Raw genomic sequence first — 12,826 nt, forward strand, 5'->3', positions numbered from 1 at the left:
CAAAAGGGATTTATTACAGACAAGATTTAGTCCTCAGTTTCATCAGCTGTCTAGTTTGTGAGGCCAGTTGGACGTGGGATGTTTCATGAGCTGAACTAAAATATCCCAGTAATGTTCCATACGCACAAAAAGCTTACTTCAAATTTTGTGCACAAATTTGTTTATATGCCTGTTAGTGAGCATTTCTCCTTTGCTAAGATAATCCATCCACCAGACAGCTGAGGGCTATGAAGAAGATGATTAAACAGCATGATCATTACACAGGTACACCTTGTGCTGGGGACAATAAAATGTCACTAAAATGTGCAGTTTTGTCACAATACCACATGTTTTGAGGGAGCATGCCATTTGCATGCTGACTGCAGGAATGTCCACCAGAGCTGTTGCCAGATAATTGAATATTCATGTTTCTACCGTAAGCCGCCTCCAACGCCATTTTAGAGTATTTGGCAGTACATCCATCCGACCTCACAACCGCAGACCACGTGTAACCACGCCAGCCCAGGAACTTCACATCTGGCTTCTTCACCTGCAAGATAGTCAGACCAGCCACCCGGATTGCTGATGTAACTGGGTTTGCACAACTTTAGAATTTATGCACAAACTGTCAGAAACCGTCTCTGGGAAGGTCATCTGCGTGCTCGTCGTCCTCACCAGGGTGTGAAGTTAGGCGTCGTAATCAACTTCAGCGGTAAAGCCTCCCCTTCAATGGCCACTGGAGTGTTCTGTTCTTCACGGATGAATCCTGGTTTCAACTGCCCTGGACAGATGGCAGACAGCGTGTATGGCATTGTGTGGGAGAGAAGTTTGCTGATGTCAACATTGTGAGTTCTCCATGGTGGCGGTGGGGTTATAGTATGGGCAGGTATAAGCTACAGACAACGAACAATTGCATTTATGGATGGCAATTTGAATGCAGAGATGACGAGACGAGATCCTGAGGCCCACTGCTGTGCCATTCATCCACCACAATCAACTCATGCTTCAGCATAATAATGCACGGCCCATGGCGCAAGGATCCGTGCACAATTCCTGGAAACTAAAAAAGTCCCAGATTTGCCATGGCCTGCATACTCACCAGACATGGTGACATTCACCAATTGAGAATATTTGGGATGCTCTGGATCGACAGCATGTTCCAGTCAATACCCAGCAACTTCGCACAGCAATTGAAGAGTGGGACAACAGGCCACAATCAACAGCCAAATCAATTCTATACGAAGGAGATGAGTCGCGCTGCATGAGGTAAATGGTGGTCACACCAGATACTGACTGGTTTTCTGATCCACACCCCTACTTTTTTTTTTTTTAATAGGTATCTGTGACCAACAGATACATATCTGTATTCCCAGTCATGTGAAATCCATAGATTAGGGCCTAATGAACTTGTTTCAATTGACTGATGCTTATATTAACGGTAACTCAGTAAAATCTTAGAAATTGTTGTATGTTGCGTTTATATTTTTGTTCAGTTTATATATATTTTTCCGAACAGTCTTATTCAAGATGGGACAGCTGGTCATTCGTGTAGTTTAGTCTAATTCTACGGTAACATGGCCTCAACGCGCTGAAACGGTCTCAAACAAGAAACTAGCAAATGAGTCTTTGCTTACCTAGGCAACGCCCACAATGCAGCAGCAGCCCATATAGAAATGTAATGATTAGAACAAGCTCGTAACCTCCAACCGTTGCAATTTGACTGGTAAACTCATGGGTACACCCGCAATGGCTGCCTGGTATTGTGATAGAAATTATTCTATGGTAATAAAGTATGTTCATTCAAATGATGTTAATTGATGTTGCTTCCTGCTTTGCTCCTATGGATACACTCACAATGGCTGCCAGTCCACCCACTACGCCATCCTTGACATTAAATTGGACGCCCTATTCATTCTTTCTATGGCAGCACATGCAGTCAGGACCGAAGGAGAGGATAAAATGTACATCTTAAAAAAACATGTTTTATTGCAGTTGAGAGACCGCAGTCATTTGACTGGCCAAACACAGTCATCCAAAGTTCCATGATCCTCACAACCCTAAACACAATACTGTATTTATTTGTATTTAACGAGGCAAGTCAGTTAAGAACAAATTCTTATTTACAGTGACGGCATACCCCATCAACCCCTGGGCCAATTGTGCGCCGCCCTATGGGCCAATTGTGCGCCGCCCTATGGGCCAATTGTGCACCGCCCTATGGGCCAATTGTGCACCGCCCTATGGGCCAATTGTGCACCGCCCTATGGGCCAATTGTGCACCGCCCTATGGGCCAATTGTGCACCGCCCTATGGGACCCAATCACGGCCAATTAAGATGGTTCCATTCCAGGATCTAAGGTCTGTAGTGACACCACTAGCACTGAGACACAGTACCTTAGACCGATGCGCCACTCGGGAGCCCCATTACGGACTACATGCAGTTGCTACACAGCAAAGATGTGTGTACACTTCTTTTGTGCTCCAATGTTTATATAAAATGCAGTATCATAGAAAGCTGATGGGATCAATGAGGTTTCTTCAGATCACTGATTTCAATAGAGGTATGATATCAATTTCTGTATCAAGTATAGTACAGTCCACTACAACATACTAGTACACACTTAATATAAGTGCAGCACACTACTCCAGTCCCACTTGAAAACCTGCATTCTTTTAATTTGCTATGGAAACATAACTACTCTTTCCATTTCTTCTCTATACGAGATGAAACATTTGAAAGACCTCCACTAAGAGAAAGATACTCTATAGAAGTATTACTGTAAAATAAAATGAGTTTCAATTTATTTGAAATACTTAAACATTTGTGGGTTCTGAAATGGCAAACGTCAGATGTCCATTGTTATTTTTTGAAGCGTGAACTCTGAGGTCTTTTTCCATAGTGAAGTGAACGACAGGCTCTTTTTATCTACTAAATCCACCATTAAATGTCCTTTAAAACATCACATTAGGATGCCCACCCCTATTGCTTTTGAGCTCTCTCCCCTCTCTCCTCAAAGAGCCAATTAATCACCTTCCTTTGTCAGCCTGTTCTACCAGGTGAGATAGAACATATTTCATGGGGATCCTATTAGAGCATAATAGAGGGGATATTCAGGCCCATACACGAAGGGTCTATAGAGGTCTTGGCAGGGAGAGGAGGGGGTAGTAGGTATAATTGGTAGCATATGTACGTGGTTTGTACCACAATGCCTCTGTGGGTAACAGTGAGGACTGGTCTCACCGTCAACAGCTTCATTGAGGGTGTTTTCACACAGTTCTGAGCTATAGTTCGAATCAGTTTGATTATTTGTTACATTGTCATTTCTCATTTGGTCCGGTTGGTTTCACTTTGCCAAATGTCAACGAACTAAAATGCCTAAAAGCTGCGTACTCATGCAAGTAATTTGTTTATTGGAGAAAAATGCTCATGTTAAATCCATCTATGATTATCAAGAAGCTTGTGTCCCAACTTCACATTACTTTCGCTTTGGTCTTCCAACAACATGCGTGAGGAAACCGCACAATATCCGCTCTGTGAATAGTGAATAGGTGTCATGTGTCATGTGAATAGGCTATGTTCAGTAGCCTGTATCCCTGGAACTGCCCGTCTCCCCTAATCTGCATCGGATGAGCTCATGAATGCAATGCTGCTACTCAAACAATGTTTTAGAGATATTAAGTTATGGTACTGTGCATTTCATCAAATGCTTGCAGTCAAACAACCAATACTACTGCGCACATCTTCCTGTTTGGTCCAGACTGCCCTCTCACCCTGCAGCGAACCACTCCTCTGTATGAATGGAATCGGACCGAGACCACGGTGCGTTTAGTGTGCTCCCAAATGCGGATAGTGTTATCAGTCCAAACGAACCGAGTTCAGAGAAAGAAAACGCTCCAAACCAATTTAATGTGAAAGCATCCTGAGCAAACGGAACACCGTTCTCCTCCTATCCACCGTTTATGTAAGGCGGGGAATGAATGGGACAATGTTTAAAGTGTATTTTAGCCACTAACACCATACTAGCAGCTCAGACCCATTGTCCATATAATGTAATGATAGGGTCCACAGATGTTATTTGGCCCACCAAGTTCTGAGTAAAAGCTAAAAACAAATTCTAATAGTTTGAGAAATTGGAGCATGTTCATTGTTGGACACGACAAAATCAGCTCCAAGTGATTTTAATTGAAGAAATCTGTTCAAGTATTCTCACACATAATAGAGACGTGATCATATACAAATGGAAGGTTTAAAATGATTATGTTTGGTTAAACATACCTGTTTAGGCTTCTTGCAGTCAATTTGCAGTCTACAAATGATTTGTAATTATGTTCCTGCACCCCCAACCATCCGCTTAAGGAAAAAAATGGTCCCCCGGCTGAATCTAGTTGATGATCCCTGGTCTAGGTAGTACAGCAGTGGGTTTAGCATGAAATAGACTATTTAGCTGGGCGCTATGATCAGTAGAAGATGAACATGTTTCTGATTCACAGCCTCCTGAACTCATGTAAACTCTTTTCCTTTCTGCGTGTGTCTTTCTATTGTGTGTGTCTTGCACAAATCCATAATTAACACCATCTCCATGTGATCTCCATGTGATGTCCAGCCCCGGTCTTTTCAACAAAAAACAAGTGACATTTATTCAGTCACTGCCAACGTGCCAGTGCTCGGTTATGCACGCGCGCACACAGCTCCCAGCCATTGCATTCCTCCCACCTTCCGACCTTCTCAGTGTGTGTAAGCCCTGTGACAATCAGTCCTGACGTGCCATTAAAACATTTCACAGGTTCAGGGGGAGCGATTTCCCCTGCTCTCCTTTTCCAAATGGCAGGACGGAAAGAGGTGTGGAGTGAGGGAGGGGAGGTGAAAAGGAGCTTGTGGTGAGCAGAGCGTGTCAACTCAACCACTCGCTCTCTAGACTGGGGTCAGTTTCTCTTGTAAAAAAAAAAATATCCTCTCCATCCCCCACTCCCTCGTCCTCTCCATCCCCCACTCCCTCGTCCTCTCCATCCCCCACTCCCTCGTCCTCTCCATCCCCCACTCCCTCGTCCTCTCCATCCCCCACTCCCTCGTCCTCTCCATACCCCACTCCCTCGTCCTCGCCATACCCCACTCCCTCGTCCTCTCCATACCCCACTCCCTCGTCCTCTCCATACCCCACTCCCTCGTCCTCTCCATACCCCACTCCCTCGTCCTCTCCATACCCCACTCCCTCGTCCTCTCCATACCCCACTCCCTCGTCCTCTCCATACCCCACTCCCTCGTCCTCTCCATACCCCACTCCCTCGTCCTTTCCCTCATTGTCCTCTCCATACCCCACTCCCTCGTTCTCTCCATACCCCACTCCCTCCTTTCCCTCCATACCCCACTCCCTCCTTTCCCTCCTCTCCATACCCCACTCCCTCCTTTCCCTCATTGTCCTCTCCATCCCCGCCCTCGTTCTCTCCATCTCCCTCCTTTCCCTCGTTGTCCTCTCCATCCTTTCCCTCGTTCTCCTCTCCATACCCCAATCTCTCTACCCATTTCCCTCGTTCTCCTCTCCCTCTGTTCGCTCTCTAGCGTCATTAGTCTCACTGTATCACACATGGCCCCTAGATTTGAGACTGGCCCTGAGCTCCATCACAGCTCCACTCCTATAATGTCAAGGTACACAGCAGAGAGTGAATCTCTGATTCCTACTGAACACAGGGACACCGGGGCCCTCCACTGCCCTCTCCGTTCACTGTCTCTCTTCCTCTGTCTCAGTCTCTCTAAATCGCACCTTCGGGAGTGTGTTCTCGTGAGTAAACAAAACCAAAGACCTAAGTCTAAAGCTGTGACCCAAACGGTATCAGCCACAAAAAGGAATGAGCAGTGACTCACCAGTGGGCCCCGAGCCTCCATTTGAGAAACCACTGACTGCTATAAGGGATTAGTTTTATCCTGGACTTCGTGACAAGGTGGAAGAGGGAGGATAAGGAGGAAGAGGAGTGGACAGCAGGTGAAATGGTATGTCCCATTCCGCGATCCCTTCGTTTCTCTGCCATGGTCTGATTCACTGTTCTCTCCTGTCCAATAGGCTGTGAGATTACTGCTGAACTGCGCTGAGCTGAACGGACGTGATTGGTCCAAACCTTTCTGTCTTTTATCCTCACTAGAACAGAAGTCATTGTGTGTGTGTGTGTGAAACTACCCCAAAGCTCTAACCTTGTTTAAGGACTCACTCACTTTTGTGCAAAGCGTTTGCTGCACACAGTTCACTTACATCCTGTGTACTTCCCCATTATCTGCATCTCCTTGTACTGTCTGGACTGCTGTTTAGACCGTAGGTCTTCCATCCACCACTTTAGAAAATACTTCCTTGTAAAAACTCTGTAGAAGGTTTTACAATGGTTTTATCATGTGAAACGTCAAGTCCTAAGAGACAGTTTCAGTCTAAACACTTTTTTGATAATTTAACCTAAAGTGCCTCTCAGAACTGCCTTTCTATGGCCAACACAGACATTAATGTCTATAGTAGCAGGCACCATTATAAAGTCTAACTCAATTTATGGAAGTAGTTACTACTGGCATTGAATCTGGCAAATACAAAGACTGTCTATAGTAGTTGAGACCATTACAACGACCATTCAATCTTATGAGAGGGTGTTATTCTGACTGAGTGACGGTCCCAGTGATGAACTGTTTTAACACAACTCATCTCAACTCCCTTGTTAAACAGCAGTCAAGGCTGCTTTATGCGTGGTCTTTTAGCATACATTCTGAATGGTAAACTATTCCCTATATAGTGCACAACTGTTGACCAGAGCCCTATGGGTCCTGGTCAAAACTACTACACAAACAGGGAATGGGGTGCACTAAATAGGGCACAAGGTGCCATTTTGGATGCAGCCTTGGTATTGGATCCATAAATGGTCTGTATCCTGTGGTGATATCTTCTTCCATATTCATGGAGGTTGGTTAGTCAATGTATTGACCATGAAACGCATCGACCACCAGTCTCATTTGATGAAGTGTGACGTAGTGGAATATGACAATCCCATTTCATTATCATTTCTTAGAAAGACAGACCAAGACCCCAATTCAAAAAGCTGCAGATGAACAGAAGCTGCCAGAACAGTGTGTCCCAGTCAAGAATGTTCATACTGTATCACAGTGCATTTAAACCGACAGCAAGCCAAATTCCATCTTGCGGACATTGTCGTCATTGGACATTATGAGAACAATACTATTAAAACCTAACAACCAGTCTGCATGATATTACAGGTGTTTCATTTATTCAGATGCAGGGCAGAGAAGTGTGACAGTACGTAGGGGAAGGTAGAGAGAGAAGGGTACTGTATATGCTTGTTAGTGTGTCTAGAGGAGGAAGTGGGTGATCCATATTAAATATAGCTTAAGTGACTTAATATAGACTAGAGGCGGGTGGTAGTAGGCCTGCTGGGAACATACATAGTGTGTCTCTACACACCAAGCTTTTTACTTTAGTTCTCCTTTTAGGAGCTCCAGTCAAAGACAGGAGGAATTGTGGTGTAGAAAACAGATACAAAGATGAGATGTGATGAGCAATATAATGAAACCAGGACATACTGTATGGGGTAATGGTTGGTGAGTATGCGTAATGATACTGTAGACAGATGGTGTCAGAACAGCATTAAGTCTTGATTAACCAGGTTAGATCAGAGGGCGATATGGCACTCCCACAACAAACCAGACCATACAGTCCAGGACCCATAAACGCTGAATGAACATGTTGAAAATGGACCAGTAAAAATGTAATCACTCCAACCTCGTAGCCACTAGCACCCCACCCCGCCTTACCTGAACTCTGGCGGTGGGGTCTTGTTTGATCCACTTGATGGCGGTCTCGTAGACCAGTTCCTCAGCCTTGGTGGTGAGGCTGTCATTAGAGAGGTAGGCCACTAGGTCCTCCTTAGACACACACAGAATCTCCTCCTGCCCCGCCACCTAGTGCACAATGAAGGGTTGACACTTCATTGGGATGAAAATCCTGGAGTACATGCACTGTTCTTAATCATGTGCGACAGGTGTTATGGTAGACTGGGATGGCATAGCAGGGATTAGTACCTCAGGTAAAGACTTTTCTCACAGATACATAGTGTGATATGTCATTTTTGGGTTTAAAAATGAAATCCAGTCATTAAATCCACCTACCTCAGGGAAGTTCTGCAGTGCAAAAGCTTTGGCCATGTTGTGGAGCTCTGTACATCGCATAGCTTCAGCCATGGCCAGCACACCTAGACAGTTCCCCACTGTTAGCTGTTTCTCTGCAGAGAGTGAGAGGGAGTGTGAGAGAGAGCAAGAGGGAAATGGGAAGGAAAAATAGGAGAAAGAGAGGAATAAGGGAGTTATTCACATCCATAAAAAAAACTGTCTGGAAAGAGAGGGAGAAAGCAGGGAGAGAGCTGTGGTCTATCTGTGTGTTTATCTGGGCCTGGAGAGAGACTGTCAGAGCTGAAACAGCTCCAGGGACAAACAACAAGGGGAATCAATCGTTAGGAGCCTACTGAGCACAGTCAGGCGGGGGTGTGGAACGGCATAGCAGGGATTAGTACTGCAGGTAAAGACCTTTGTCTGTGTGTGTGTGTGTGTGCTGCCTATACAAACATCACCAGGAAAGGTAACGGAGCCACAACAATTCAAAGAACAGACTGAATATCTAATCAAAACAGGGTTTGTATGACATCAAACTGTTATTAAACTCTGAAGTTAACTCCGAGTTGAAGCTGAATAGGAAAACAAAGCATTTGACACTAATAACTGTAGTCTGTTGTGGTGTGGTTGAACAGATGTGTTTTCACCTTGAGAAGGGTCTGACGGGAGAACGTGTAGTAATAAGAGACGGATCAATAACTTTAGAGGCCTCTCTGTATACCTAATCAATATCAAACCAGGTTGAAATGTGTTTAGGATTCTTCTTTACTTTGATCTTAATTGATTCCACAGGTACCGTTCATTTAGGTTCATTTGTGTGGGTGTGAGGAGAGTCCCTGCAGAATCCATATGGCGTTCACGATGTGTGTGTGCGCGCGCGTGTGTGTGTGTGTGTGTGTGTGTGTGTGCCATATCTCAAACTTTTGCAGACATAATGAATAGAGGAGTTTTATTCCAGGCTCTGGAAGGTCCAATTAGCTGATCGCTGTAAATCCACACAAACATTGAAGGTTGAACTCGTAGACAGAATTACAAGAATTGATTTTATGGCTTTCAGTGATTTCCAAATTACCCTGCACAACATAGCGTCTGTTCGCACTAACTGCCATGATGAATGGTCTTGTAACTTCTATTGTGCTCTTGCTCCATCTCCATGTAATTACTTTGTAGATGCGTTGTACAACTTTACACATTGCATTGTTGGATCAGTTTTCTAATTCTTGATGTCCTAATATTTGGGCAAATAATACGATGTGCAACATAGGTTACCCAGGTGTACTGAAATGTGTTTTTTGGTATTTTTGTCACACTCAAAAATCTGATCAACTCACTGCACCATGGCCAAACTTGGCCAAGTTCATTTATCTTCAGTACATTTGTTAAGAACTTGGATATCCTTGACATAATAGCAATTTCTTTGTTCCAAGGTTATACATTGCACCAGTACAATGTCATAAAGTGCACTTGAGCGTTGAAATTCTTGCTGTATTGAAAAGCGCTATACAAATCAAATCTATTATTATTACTATGTCTCAGTTCTAACACTCAAATGTCATGAATTATATTCAGGCAGGGCAGGAAAGTCTGACCTACTGATGGTGATGAAGTCTGACTATACTATAAATGGTTTCCCTGTTTTTAACAAGTCCATATCGTCGGGACAAAACAAGAAAAACAGATCAATATTTATTTTCACTGTCTTTTCCCTCTCCTTTACAGCTCTGACCTTTTTCATCTCATATCCAGACATCATATCCCTGCCTTGCCTTACAGCTCTCCCCACCAATCTCTATTAAATGGTAAGTATAAGCTGACATTTACAATTTCCCAGTCCCTTGACCTCCTAAACCCATGACTACGCATTTGCTCCTCAGTTGACCCATGGGCTCGCCACCCCCCCAACCTTTCAAACACCCCTCCTCTCACCGCTTTTACCCAGAGCTGTATCCTCATCTCTGCCTTGGTATCGATTGGCCTAGAGCATCTGTGGGATTTGACATTTTACTGACAATTGTTCCCTGACCTTTTTATGAATCTGTCCTGGCGCCTCCTAAACCCTGAGGGCCGAGATGAGAGGTGGAGAGGGAGTGAGATAGGGGGCTTATTCAGACATTTTTTTTTAAAACATACCAATAATTCTATCTGGCGATGTTGATATGATCCCCCTTTCAAACAGTCCCATTTGTTGTGCGTCGCCAGCACCATCAAGGTCTAAATTCCTCCAACAGAATGCACTGTGTTCATTTCTTCATACTCACAACTGTAAGTTAGCCATTTTTATATCGCCAGACTTGTAAATAATTAGCTATTAGTGTGTTATTTCCCTGTTAAAATGAATAAAACATTGGCTACAATTAAACTCAAAACTTTATCAGATATGTTCTGGTAAATATAAGCAATGTAAATATGAGCATTGTAATTATAAACATTGTCTAGAAACTTGCTTTTAGTTGCCTCGCTTGCTAGATTTTCTAAACGGGTGTTTTTTCTTTGGTGCAGAAAATAAATGGTTGCTATAGGTAACGTTGCTATTCTGAACAAAAATATAAATGCAACATGTAACGTGTTGGTCACACGCTTCATATGCACAAAAACTTGTTTCTCTAAAATGTTTGTTTACCTTCCTGTTAGCGAGCATTTCTCCTTTGCCAAGATAATTTATCCACCTGATGTGTGGCATATCAAGAAGCTGATTAAACAGCATGATCATTACACAGGTGCACTTTGTGCCGCAGACAATAAAAGGCCACTAACATGTGCAGTTTTATCACACAATGCTACAGATGTCTCAAGTTGAGGGAGCGTGCAATTGGCATGCTGACTGCAGGAATGTCCACCAGAGCTGTTGCCAGAGAATTTAATGTTCATTTTTCTACCATAAGGTGCCTCCAATGTGGTTTTAGAAATTTTGACAGTACATCCAACCGGCCTCACAACCACAGACCACAAGTAACTACGCCAGCCCAGGACCTCCACATCCGGCTTCTTCACCTGTGGGATCGTCTGAGTAGGGCGAGGGTGGGTGCTGAGGAGTATTTATGTCTGAGTAGGACGAGGGTGGGTGCTGAGGAGTATTTATGTCTGTGGGGAAAAACTCATTCTGATTGACTGGGCCTGGCTCCCCATGCATGGCTGCATCCCTGCCCAGTCCATAGATAAGGCCTAATGCATTTCAATTGACTGGTTTCCTTATATGAACTGTAACTCAGAAAAATCTTTGAAATTGTTGCACATTGCATTTATACTTTTCTGAATGACAAGAACAAGTTGCATGCTGGACGAAAATAGAGTGATCATGATTTAATGCGTGCCAAAGCCGGCAAGAAGAAAGGTGATGTTGACACAGACATAAGCGACAACTATCGAGAAAATACAGAAAAGATCACTAGGTCCAGAGGCAAAAATAGACCTTTCGGATATAAAAGGAACGGCGGTATGAGGTATTAAAAGGTAGAAGAACGGCCAAGCGCTGGGTGTTAGAAACAAACTCTTTCACTCCGGTGGAAACTTTGGACACCTGACAGAAAGGGTGTGAGGGACCATGAGCCAAAGACGGAAAGGCAGGTTTAGTATGATGAGACACACACACACACCCTGTGCCATAGCTACATACCTAGGAAGGACACACAGACTTTGCAGAAGGTGTTGAATTGGAACTTGTTGGCAGCTTCTAGCAGTGTCCTGGCGTTAGCGGAGTCTATGACCAGAGAACCTGTGTAGACAAACTCCAGCAGCAGCTCCAACACATCAGCTCCAATGTCATTCATCCGCAGCTCTAGCATCTCCCCGCTCCTCGTCTCCCCTGACGACCTGACCAACCAACCACGGTAGAGACAGGAGTTAGACATCGAAGAGATGCGCACACACCTAGGACTAGGGCTACACACACACACACACACACTCACTCGTGTGCACACACAAGCACACACACACACAACCTGCATCAATAGAATAGGGAAAAATAACAGAATCAATACAACACGATAGAATACAGTAGAAATGGGGAAGGTAGAGATTATGTTTGTTCTTGTTTTTACAGTAAGCCACTAGGGTTTGTAACAGTACATAGTTAGGGTTGTGCTCCATCTGAAACAAAAGCACAAGTGATTGGTGTCTTTATCAAGGCAAATTAATATCCAAAAGGCATGCTTTGACATGTGTTCAGGTATGCATAGATATTAAGGACATGCATACAGGATAGTGGGAGACAGAAGACAGAGGGGAGGAGCTTATAAAACCACACAGAAGATCCCTAGGTATGTTAGAACAGTGTTGAAACAGACTGCTAACGGATGATCTCAAGCTATGTTAGCTGTGGTATGTTTGAAAGCTAGCCAACTGTTGCACCCAATACTACTATTCTGTTTTGCTATCCTGTGTGTTGTATATCAGAACTACATGCTGAGGTGCTGGGTGGCTTGTATGGGCATTGCAACAGAATGGGATATCTGTGATTAGTTGAAGTTCTGGAACTTTCCGGGGGTTTAAAGAAGCGTTAAGTAACGCATCAAAACCCACGTTTAATGTCCCATGTGCACAACAATCTAGTCACGGGTAAAATAAACAGATCCAATGCCCCAAAATAAAGTGAGATACTGTGTCCCTCCCCCGAGAGCTGTGGACAAACAATATGACAACTACCAAGGATTGAGATGGATGGGGTGTGTTCTCCTGCTGGTCACACTGCATAATGCT

At 44.0% G+C, this 12,826-nt stretch overlaps 1 protein-coding gene across 14 annotated transcripts in view; it reads right to left on the reverse strand.

Moving 5' to 3' along the window:
- Nucleotides 1-12,826, reverse strand: part of LOC110522439 (kelch-like protein 29) — a 408,191-nt gene that overhangs the window by 62,812 nt on the left and 332,553 nt on the right. For all 14 annotated transcript variants that reach the window (XM_036976046.2, XM_090233075.1, XM_090233073.1 and 11 more), the window contains 3 exons: nucleotides 11,745-11,941; nucleotides 8,132-8,244; nucleotides 7,778-7,924 (listed from right to left, as the gene is read on the reverse strand). In XM_036976046.2, coding sequence (XP_036831941.2) covers nucleotides 7,778-7,924; nucleotides 8,132-8,244; nucleotides 11,745-11,941 — 457 coding nt within the window. The remainder of the gene's footprint in view (nucleotides 1-7,777; nucleotides 7,925-8,131; nucleotides 8,245-11,744; nucleotides 11,942-12,826) is intronic.

The sequence above is a fragment of the Oncorhynchus mykiss genome, chromosome 4, assembly GCF_057628025.1.
Source record: "Oncorhynchus mykiss isolate SJ-2025 chromosome 4, ASM5762802v1, whole genome shotgun sequence".
In the NCBI taxonomy this organism is placed as follows: Eukaryota; Metazoa; Chordata; class Actinopteri; order Salmoniformes; family Salmonidae; genus Oncorhynchus; species Oncorhynchus mykiss.